We start from the raw sequence: 12067 nt of genomic DNA, 5'->3' as shown, positions 1-12067 counted from the left end.
CTTTGCGGGACACTAACACAACCTTGATTCCTTGCATCATTTTCATAACGAGATCTTCCTTTATTTACGAAACAAAATGATCATTTGCTATTGAAATGTCTCAAACTTTAAACGTAAAAGTTTTGTTGTATGTTAGTATCCTCAATGGTTTCATTCTCCTTTGTCTTTTCTAAAAGTTCTTCTTCAGTGAGCTCTGACTTGTCTAATAACTTTGATTCCGGAACTCTTTCCCCCTTTAGAAGTAATCTCAAAAAGTTTTTAATGGCCTAGACTTGTTTAATATCATGCCAAAACACTGTTTATTGTGTGCGTAAATAAATAGATATGCCAGGGGTTTGTATTTTGAAAGAAGGGAAAATTTTCTGTTTGCAATGCTGCTTCCGCATATAATCAAAACTCATCCGTGTAAAACAAAACACAGACGTCAAATCTTAAACCGTGTAATCAAACCCGTGTAAAATGAAGGCCTAGTGTATTTCAGTGCAAGGGATCGAAAAACCAAAAAGACACACAAATGAGAAAGTCATACAAACTAAATAAATCCAAATTGTTTTTAAAGATCAAATTAAGATTAAATGAAATAAATTACGAAAAAACTGTAGGAAGACTAGGTTTCCTGTTGAATTGATTCGTCCACCAGAAAGTTTACTAGCAGGAATTAAGTTTAAATAAATTTATAACATTTGCATGATTTCATAGTTAAGGTTTTTTAAATGTTTCAGAAGTGAAGATTGTTTTTGTATTTTTTAAATTATTTAAAATCTAACTGTTCAATTTAAAACAAACACATCAGCATTTGTTTTACAGTTTATTTATTAATTTATTCTGAAAATAATAGAAGAAAAATGAAGAAGAGTATACAAAGAATTGACTGTTGTATATCTGAGACATACTTTTCTTAATCAGTGACGCACTGTTGAAAGTTAAATTACATTAGCTTCTATACACTTTGGAGTCTGGCTTTTTAAATACAACTTATATCTCAGAAAGACGAATGAGGTGTGACATACAAATGAGAGATTACTGCAGTTGTAAACATCATTTCAACTGCAAGTGAGTATGGAAAAAAAATTAAAATTTATAATCATATTTAGATTTTTTTGAGCAATCAGAATTGCTTATTGTTCTCACTTGACCGTCCTTGATGTTCCGGTTCCTTTTTCAGCTTGGACCAGGGTGCCTCTGCAGCACCACCGCGCGCCTTCCTCCAGGCGCGGCTGTCCCCCGGTCCTGAGCTATCCGCTTCTCCTGGTCGGAGGCGTCCATGTCCTACACGCACGCACGCTCACACACATACAAACACACGACTTCACACACTCCTACACACATACACACACTCACGCCTGCACACAGACACAAACACACATGCCAACATATACACACACACGAACGCCTACACGCACACGCGCGTACACAACACTCACTCACACACATGCATACATACACTTACACACACATGCATCCACACACATGCGCCTACACAAACACACACGCGCATACACATGCTCGTGATTGCGAAAAACATAATTTGAATTCAAGATGCCAAAAATTCAAATTAATGTTTTTTTTTTTTTTTTTGAGCAATCAGGATTGATAATTGTTTTTATTTGAACGTCCTTGATGTTTGGTTCCTTTTTCAACACCACCGTCCTCTGCATGCGCGACTCCTCCTGGTAGCCGCTGCTCCTGCTCGGTGGCGTCCATGTCCCATACACTCGCATGTTCATACACACTCACACACATCCACACACATGCCTTTACACACATACACACAGGCCAATGTGCATACACACAGGTCTACGCACAAAAACAAGCCGACACATACACAACTATGCACACATAACCGCCCAAGAGGAGGGACAGGAACCGTTTCTAGAAACAATGGGGTAGTAACCAATGTGTAGGGGACCTGTTGCAACTCGTGATTGCGAAAAACATAATTTTAATTCAAAATTTCAAAATTCAAATTAATTTTGAAAATTCAAAAGTTTTTTTTTTTTTTTTTTGTAATCTTCATTCAACTAAGTGCAATAATTTTAGAAAAGTGTTGTTGAACTGTAAAGTTAATAATTACTTATTAAGAACAAAATACTATTATATTCCCTTATCAATATTTATATACTCAACGTTAACTTCGATAAAGCTCTCACATTGCCTTAAATCTACAAGCAAGTGTTAAGATATCAAAATTGAGGCATAATATAGTGATCAATTATTCAGAAAGGGAATTACTACCAGTCCTGAACCTGGAAGTAAAGCTTGTATAGAAGTATACAAAGCATTAATTTACATACCTTGTCTTCTTGTAGCTACCAAAAAGTCAGCCATTCGTTTATTATAAGGAAATATTGATGTAGTAGCACCAATTTCTGCACCCATATTACAAATTGTTCCCATTCCTAAATATATAGAATGAAACAGGTGAAAAAAATTGTGAAAATGCAAAAAATTTAAAAAATAAAATAAATAAATAAATAATAATAATAATAAAATTCCATTCAAAAGCAAATGTATAATATACTCTCTAGAATAAAAAAAAAATCCTACATTCAATTAAATTTTACTATACTACTGCCAAACAATTACTTTAGTTTACAGTGGTATGCAAATAAACTTGGAGCTTTCAAAAAGACATTCTCAAAATGTTTTCTACATTTTTTGGGGGGATTGTTGCCTTTGCAATTTTAAGTGTATTTCTCCTTATTTATTCAGGACTAGCGGTACCCGCTCGGCTTTACCCATAGTAGAAAAAAGGTCATTTGGTTTGCCTGCATATTTAAAAATAATGGATGATGAATTTCTCGCCAATTTGCTATGTTCATTTGTTTGCCCATGTTATGGTAATGTGCTTGTACACTTTATGATAATTTATTCAACCACATTATGATAATTTGTTCGTCCACGTTATGATAATTTTCTCGGTAAAATGTTCTTAAAATTGGAATAGAAAAAGAACAAAATCGAATTTTTGAAAAATTGCTTCAATGTGCTCACCCCTATGATAAAAACTAATTTTGCAGAGAGATCTAAGAGATGCAGAAACTTGCCAGAGCCCATTTCATAGTCAGATGATTATGCGGCATGTAAAAAATTCCTTCCACTAGGTGTACGAAAAGAGAGCCTCTAAACAGGGGTGTTCCCACAGGGTGTACTTCATATATGCCATATACTCTCAAACATTTTTTAGACATATAGCGTATAACCTCAAGCTTAAAAAGTTTATTAAAATTTTTATTCTATCATCACATTTATAAATACTCTTTAAGCAATGAAATGATTCAGCTACCAATAATAATTTTTACCAACATACCCTAACAGTTGCACTGTGATTAATCATTACAGTGGTAGTTAATTAAACTTAACTTTTGAAACATAAGGAAAATATGAAACATTAATTTTCACACTTTTTTTCCTTTCCCTGGAAAAACCGAAAGTCTATCCTCAAGAATTTCTGGACATATTATGTATATGATCACATACACATATTGTACATGATGGATTACCAAGAGCATACCTTCAGAAAAATTGATGGGAACATCACTGACTCTAACACAGCCCCATTAGGGGGGAAAACTATATTTTAAATTATTTACTTTTAAATAATTAAATCAATAACTATATATATATATATATAATAATTTATTTAAAATTAAATATTTATAATAATTAATAATATATTATAAATATTAATATATATAATAATAAAATTAAATATTTGTAACAATTTTAAATTATTTATCTTTTACCTGTACAAGATATTGAATCCACACCAGGCCCAAAATACTCCAAAATTGAGCCTGTACCACCTTTAACTGTTAAAATACCAGCAACTTTTAAAATAACATCTGCAAAAAATAAAAAAATATTACTAATGGGAGAAGCTGTGGTACAGGTAAATTAAGAACATTTATTCACATCTGTAATAAAAGTAAAGTCTATCTGCTGAACCAATTGAAACAAAATTTTCGACATTGTTGCTTGAAGGCATGCGCTGTGGATTAGGATGATTTTAAACAACACAGTGATTACGGTTACGGCTACAGTGAGAATTTCGAAAAGACAAAATGAATAACAAAAATTCCTCGCTGGCAAATTTGAATACCTGATTGAAGAAATTCTTCACACCCTATTGCTAACAGTTTTATCACAATAAATACTTTGTGCATGTTGTTCTGTGATCGATACATCTACCCTCTGATTGATGCACAGTTAGTCGAAAATCATTCTCCCTAGAGTTGTTATTAGTCCTTTACTCTTTTTTGAATATGCTTTATGCTGGCAAATTTTCTTGCACACCAATCGTTCCAACATCATATGTGATTTTTAAATATGCTAATCAATTTGCACAAGGAAAACTCAGAGCTCCCATTTTAAAGGTTCAAAATTCTCTCATTGCAACTGTGATAACTGTGTTGAACCCATTTCCAGCGCATACCTTCACACAATCGTGTCTGAAATTTTGGTTTGATTGGCTTAACTGATAGGATGCTAGGGCTTCATATACAGTCAAACCTCCCTTAACGGACACTCTCAGATAGCAGACAGTTTCTGAATCCCCAGACTCCGCTAGATAGGCGTATAATTTATTTCACTCTTCGTTAGCGGACTCTCCCGTTAGCAGACAGTAAATCAGCCGAGTTTCGTTTTATTGTCTTATTACGTATCTGGTAAGATTTTGCTCAGCACTGCTTTCGTGGCAAGCATTTTTTCTTCTCCTTTAGGATATTCTGGGGCTAACTAGTACCGATAAGAGGATTAACACCCCTTTGCTCCAAAAACAAGAGCCATTGAAGTCGAATTTTAAGTCAAAGCTTATGAAAGTTATGTTTTCATTTCATACACGAAATTCCAGCAAAAAACAGAAGAAAAAAAATCTCTCATTTTACACAGTATTTTGCTTTATCAGTTTGTATGGGAGAGGAATTCATTCAAAAAAAAAAAAAAAAACTCTCATACAACTAAACAGTTTCCCTCCCCCAGATTTTGGGACAGGAGCGTCGGCGCCTTGTCCTTTCCCTACAGACGCTGATGAGGAATCCACATTGTAAGATAAAGTGAAAAGTAGACGATTGGGCTACATTTTGCCAAGATAAAAGAGACATTTTAAGTTCTATTTAAACCATAAATAATGTAGTGCAAAAGAAAAAGGCTAACTTTAAAAGAAAAAATTGAGATTTTGACTACGCAGAAAAAGAAAAAGCTAGCATTAGAAAAATTTGTGAGCATTTTGGTGTTGGGATGACACAAAGCGGATGATTACGAAGGATTGGAACTAGCCAACAAACTAAAAATTCATTTGGAGAAAAGCCTTTATTATACCTCTAACCATGCAAAGAAAAGTTTCAACAATTTTTTTTTTCAAATAAATGATGTAACACATAAAAAATGCCTTCCTATTTTATTTTCCCGAAAAATTCAGCGGATTATTTCCTTATTGGGTAAGTACATTTATATAAGCACTAGTTATTAATTTAATTTAGAATTATACACTATATGTGTAGGTTTAGAATACAAAATTAAAATGTCATTGTAAATTCAGACTCCCCAATAGCGAACACTCCCGGTTTACTGACATAAAGTTTGGTCCAGACGGTGTCCCAGTGGCGGCTCGTGGCTTAATTTAGCGGGTGGGCCCACTGTTATCAGGTGCGCCCTGATGGAGGTCATTGTGGCCTCCCAAAAGTTTCTTTATATGGCAAACTTGGAGTCCATATATAGCTTGTCAGGCCTAATGTTTCTTGCTAGAGACGTACCGAGTACTCGGTAACTACTCGGTACTCGGCATACTCGGCCAATTTGCCGAGTACTCGGTACTTGGCCAAATTTTGATCAGATACTCGGCCAATACCGAGTAGTTGCAAAAAATTGAATATTGTCCAAGACAGATATTAAAATTTATAAAAAAGCGCAAGCATTTTTAATATTCTGCAATCATTTACAAGTCAATTTTAAATTTTGAGAATAATGAAGTTTTTAATGCTTTAATGGAATAAATCTTTATTTTTTATGTCCCCAAAGTTAATAAAACTTATTTATTAAAAATTGTGCAAAAAAGGTAAGTATAGAAAATATGGAATTTTTACATAAAAAATAGATTTTTGCTACAAACAAAAATTAGTTATAAGAAATATAAAAATTCCTTTGCTTAAAAAAAGGGAAATAAAACAACATTAAAAGCGTAGTGCAGGAACACTGCAGACACGTGTTTTGGCGTTACAGGAAATTCCTTTTTCAATGCACAAAATGTGAGCTTGTAGATTTAAAGGCATCCGACGAAAGTCGGATTTTTTTGTCGAATGTCTTAACATTCTTTAGCTCACATTTTATGCACTGATAAAGACGTTCCTTGTAACACAGAAACACGTGTGTGCAGTGTTCCTGCACATTTGCTTTTAAAAATTATTTATGTTTGGCGAACTAGAACTAAAATAGATTGGTATAGTTTGTCTTAATTCCAACTTGATCAATCATACCTTTTATTTATTTATTTTTAATTTTAAAAATAATTCTTTTGTAAAATTTTTGACGTAAGCAAAATTTTTTAAATAATGCGAAATTAAATTTCAGCAGGAATTTAGTTTTAAAAACTTTTATATGGACCAAGAGGTCTATACTATTGTTCCAATAAGTTCAAAATTGATCATGTGTGTTTCAGTGGTTCTTCTTAAAACATAATTGGTACTTGTTAACTTGGCCGAGTAGTGAAATGCCAAGTACTCGGTAACTCGGTACTCGGCCGAGTAGTGAAAGGCCGAGTACTCGGTACTCGGCTACTCGGCCAAAATGCTACTCGGTACGTCTCTAGTTTCTTCTAATAGTATTTTAGTATGTGCATGCTATATTTATATCATTCGGTAAAGTTCGGAGTTTTATTTTGTGAATTGAGAACTCAACCACTCTCCTCATAAAAGGTCTGGTTGCCTCTGGCGATTGTATAAAGTTTTCACAAGAAAAAGGAAAACAGATAAACTGAAGAGAACTAAGATGGGCGTGCCAAATAATAGGGCAATGAAGACCAGTAAGACCCCCTCCCCCCCCTTTTTCCCATACAGAATAGCAAAAATTAGATTGTGACTGGGATCATGCAGCAGCATTAACTTTCACTTTAACATGCTTTGTTATTATATGAGGTGGTGAGAAGCAAAAGGATGTAAGTGGACATTTTCAAGTTTTGAGTGAAACACGTTTAAAGATAACTTCCTAGGTAGGCTTTCATAGATTTTTTTTTCTAAATCATGCTGTAGAGCAGCACCTACCAGGACTATTAGCACCATCTCTTGCCCCAAGACAGAGGAGAGGTTCACCTACCATTCGTACTGCTTATCTCCAAATTTTTAATTTTGTCACTTACATCCCTTTGCTTCTCACTGCCTCATATATATCAAATTATGAAACTGGTAACTAATTTTTCTAGAAACACAGTTTACTTAATTACCAATATATTCATTTTATAAGAAATTTAAATTATTTTTAATTTTTATTGTGTAGTAATTTAAGTTTGCTCAACGTTAGAATATTCTAGCGTAGAAAAGGCATGACAATAACGCCAACACGATTAAGACTTACATGAAATACACCGCCAGCTCAGTCATTTCCAATCGAGGACTGCAGTTTCGTGCTAATAAGCACTCATCAGCCTGGCATAGGAAAGTGACTGAGCTAGAGATGGAAAACCTCTTAAGGAAGCCAAGAGTGCCAAACAAACTGGTAGCTAATACTGGCAGCATGAAACTGCAGTCCTCGGCTAGAAATGACTGAGTTGGCGGTGTATTTCATGTATTTCTGCTTTAGCCCAGGCTAATGGGCGGTAATTTACTGAATATACGATTAAGACTTATTACTTTAACCAAATATCATAGCTTATAAGAAAATTGAAAAAATCTCACCCAATGAAGATTATTTTAGGTGCAGCTTTTGATTCAAAAATATAAAGTCTTAACTCTTATTATATTAGCACGACACTGAAAACCAACTGAACCTAAATTCAAACTGAAACTTAAAAAATGGCAAATGCCTTTTCGAAAATAAAATATCCATTCAGAAATTTTGAGAATGCGCTCTAAGTTCCATAAAGAACTAGTATGTTGTGGCCATCACGAAACTTTCTTCTATATATATATATTTTTTTTTTCTGATCCCTCCCCATGCTTGACGAGGAAGCAATATTCCCAACGAAAACAAAATGACACATGCAAAAACTAGACAACTATCCCAATGTCTGAATTATTGCAAAAGCAAAGCAAAGAGCGAAAATTGAAAGTTATTTTAAAAGCCTTGCTTGAATGAATTACAAATATTTTATTTGTTAACAAACATAAGATGGCAACAGTTAAAAATTTTAAATCATTGAGATAATATTTCCTATCATTTCCATACAATTAAAATCACGAGAAATACGCAGACGACAATCTATTACGATTTATCTTTCTTATTGTTGCATTAATAAAAATATTTTTATTCGCAAAAAAAAAAAAAAAAAAAAAAAAATCAACACCTCTTGGAGCGATCGGCGTCAAAATAGAACCAAAGCCTGTTTACATATGGATTCACATATATTCCAAATTTCAACCAGAACGTAGCATTACTTCTTGAGATAGGGCACTCAAAATGGAAAAAAGAACGGGTGATTGCGCTGCCCCCTTTTTAGCTGTTGATACAAAAATAAAATCAGTTCTTATACCCACTAAGGGCTACTTGCCGATAAATTTTTCTTTCATTCCGTTCATTATTTCTTGAGATACAGCAGTCACAATTGACGACAAAAAACGTTCTATAGCTCAACCCCCGTTTGAGTTATTGACACCAAAATTGAATCAGCACCTGTTCCTGTTAATACCAACATATGGACCAAATTTTGTTTGATTCCGCCAGTAACTTCCTGAGGAATAGCAAGCACGCGTAACTCGAAAAACGTCCCATCGCTCCACCCCCCTTGGAGGAATTCGCGCCAAAAACTAATGGGCACAAGTTCACATAGGGGCACATATGTGTACTAAATTTCGTTTGATTTCATGCGGTAGTTTTTGTTGTAGAGCGGCCACAAAAAACTGGTCACACACAGACGTGACACACATACATACACACACACATACATACATACACACACACATACACACACACACACAGACAGACAGACATTTTCCAAAAATGGTCGAAATGGACTCAGCACACCTCAAAACGTTCGAATCCGTCAAAATTCGAAATTCGAAAATTTGCACGAATCCAATACTTTCTTCTATATATTAGATATAGAAGAAAGTAAAAATGAACAAATTAAAATGGACATCCCATGCAATGAAATGAGTGGGAACCCAAACTATTGTAAACCCCAGTACCTCATAGTAACAGCCGTTTAAGATTAAAGAAAAGGAAAAAATGGATTAAATCAAAAGAGAGAGAAAGAGAAAGCGATGAGAGAACTTTTCCTTTCCTCGTGGGGTGGGCTCCGAAAATTCTGCCCATCGCCTCACTGAAACCTTGTATAAGCGACGCGAGACGAGACACTTTCCTCCCATTACTTAACTATTGTTATTGGATGAAGATATTTTTCGAGGGGGCAGGAAGGGAGTCGGCCCTTACACATCGTTCGGGGTGACGTCGCTTGCCGTTTTCGTTACTTTGATTTAATGCTCGCAGTTGGTTAAGTTGTGGGCCACCGTTAAAATGGCCTAAAGAATCATTCTTAAAGCGCTGTCGTTATTTCATAGAAAATGAACACTTTTTTCTTATATTAGCGATTAGCAGAGTGCTAGAAATTTAAAATTAGTTTCATGCCCTGATTTTATTCAAAACTGATACACAAAAGACAGTTTTAAATAATTTAATTATGCACTATTTTGTCGGGTGGGCCCGGCTCACCCGGCCCATAGTGACGAGCCGCCACTGCGGTGTCCGCTATTGGGAGGTTTGACTGTATATAGAGGAAGTTTCGAACCAACTTGTAAAAAGTTATATTTTATTCGATGTTTTAATTGTTATTGGATGTGCCACTTAAGTTTAAAGAAAAAACTTTCAATGAAACTTACTTTATTGTAGGAATGTAAATATCCATTTCATAACATATATGAAAGAGTATTTCATAGATCACTTTGTTAGCATACAGATTTAGCAATTTTTTGTAAAAATTATACTTAATTTCTTTATGTAAAAGTAGTAAAAGACTTCAGAGATTTCATTAACTCACCTTTTGGAGAAGTCCATCCACTTAATTTTCCAGTGAGCTTCACACCAATAAATTTTGGGCACTTTATTTCCCAGGGAAGATCAGCCATGACATCAACAGCATCAGCACCGCCTACCCCAATACATACACCACCCAAACCACCTGTAGAAAAGAAAAAGAGCATTTAAAAATGTTGAATTAACAAAAATTGATAAAAAAAATTTAAAAAAAAAAGAGAGATAACCTTAATTTTACATTTTATCTTTAACAAATTACTAGCTTAATAAGTTTTGAGTAAGCGCCTCTTATGCTCCCACCTTCAGTTTATGAGGCGGAAATGCACCTTGTTGTAAGAACAACTTTCTAGTGTACTAAATTTCAAATCAAGCTACAGTGTGACGGTAACCTCAGCTTCTATTGGAGCTTTGCTACTTCTAACTACCTTATGTCTACTCTAGACTTAAGTTGCCTAACAAGGGGGTAACTACAGGCTCTGGAGGCTGTAACAAGCTGTTTGGTGTTTGCCAGAAGACTTATTGTGGTTAGATTTCACAAAATACTCGTTAATTAAAAGAAAAAAATTGATGTTTTCAGCCACTTTAAAGATTTTTTTTTTTTTTTATTTAATGAGAAGAGGTTGAAAGAAAAGTTTTTTTTTTTTAAATATAGTAGAGCTTCAATTATTCAAATCAATTAGGGTCAGACCTCATTTAGATAATCAATAACTGGGATAATTGTATTTTTTTCTAAAAAATAGTGTTTTAAATAATTAGTCTCTAAGTTGAAAATAGGAGAAAAAACTATTTTTGAAGTAAAAAAGCTTTTTATTAATCAAATGAAAAGCAACATTTTTACACAATGAACTTACTTACAAGTGATGTATATACATGATGTACATTAGTACACAAAATAAGTTATTACCAGCTGAATATCACGATTTAAGTAAACTGTTTGACTAGCATTGCGGCAGGAAATGAGCTTAGTCATTATTTTGCGAGTAACAGTGCTTTTCAGTCTTTTTTTTTTCTCCAAAATTGAAGAAAGAGACTGAGAGAGATTGGGATAATCAGAGGGTTTGGATAGTGGGAGTTCAGATAATTTGAGTGAGTAAAAACAAGTATTAAAAGCAGTATAATAAGACATCAAAATCTTTCATAAAATTGGCTTTGAAAAGAGCATGTTTTAAGCCTTCTTTAATACTCATCCCCCAAAATCAACCTTTTAAATGGATTGTTCATATATTAAAAGTTGAAAGGTAAAATTATAGCAACTAAAAGTTTTGAAGACAACACAAGCAAATTAATAATAGAAGTACTGCATTAGTACTTAGAAATTCATAGACATGTAACTGATAATGAATTTGAATAAATCATTCAATAATAATTTTGTCCAAATTTATTTAAAATCTATTCTTAAAAATTTAAATTTGTTGATTTTGTTGACTTTTTTTTATCTTGGAAGCTATGCTCAAAGAGACATTGAACTAAAAAACTTTCATGAAGATATTGTATGAACTTCATAAAGAATTACATATTTAAGGAATAAACATGGGGATTTTTAAAAAAAATGCACATCTGCAATTGAAATAATTAATTTAAAAAAGTAGTCATTTAAAGGGATAAAAAGACTTTGAAAGCTGGCTTACATGTTTTATTCTTAAATGTTTGTAGTTAATTTTACAACATTCCACATACAAAAAATATGGCCCTTTGTTTGTTAAGATAAAAAACATAGTGTTTAAAATTAAGTTAAAAAAGCATATAACCATGTTGGTAAAATTGTACTGGAAAGCAATATCAACTTAACACTATCTTTTACGTTTGTTACCAAATTTCAGTGATTGCATTAAACTCCTATCTAAAACATGGGCGGATTTATGGGGGAGGGGCGGAGGGGGCAATGCCC

The 12067-nt window shown here is 33.7% G+C and overlaps 1 protein-coding gene across 2 annotated transcripts in view; it reads right to left on the bottom strand.

Annotated features, from left to right (window-relative positions):
• Positions 1-12067, bottom strand: part of LOC129231733 (probable aconitate hydratase, mitochondrial) — a 77845-nt gene that overhangs the window by 45794 nt on the left and 19984 nt on the right. For both annotated transcript variants that reach the window (XM_054866102.1, XM_054866096.1), the window contains exons 9-11: positions 10184-10324; positions 3747-3845; positions 2295-2399 (exon numbers count right to left, since the gene is read on the bottom strand). In XM_054866102.1, the coding sequence (XP_054722077.1) occupies positions 2295-2399; positions 3747-3845; positions 10184-10324 (345 nt within the window). The remainder of the gene's footprint in view (positions 1-2294; positions 2400-3746; positions 3846-10183; positions 10325-12067) is intronic.

This window comes from Uloborus diversus, chromosome 1 (genome assembly GCF_026930045.1).
Source record: "Uloborus diversus isolate 005 chromosome 1, Udiv.v.3.1, whole genome shotgun sequence".
Taxonomy (NCBI): Eukaryota; Metazoa; Arthropoda; class Arachnida; order Araneae; family Uloboridae; genus Uloborus; species Uloborus diversus.
Note: the sequence above shows the minus strand (reverse complement) of the source record. Positions and strands in the feature narration are given on the sequence as shown.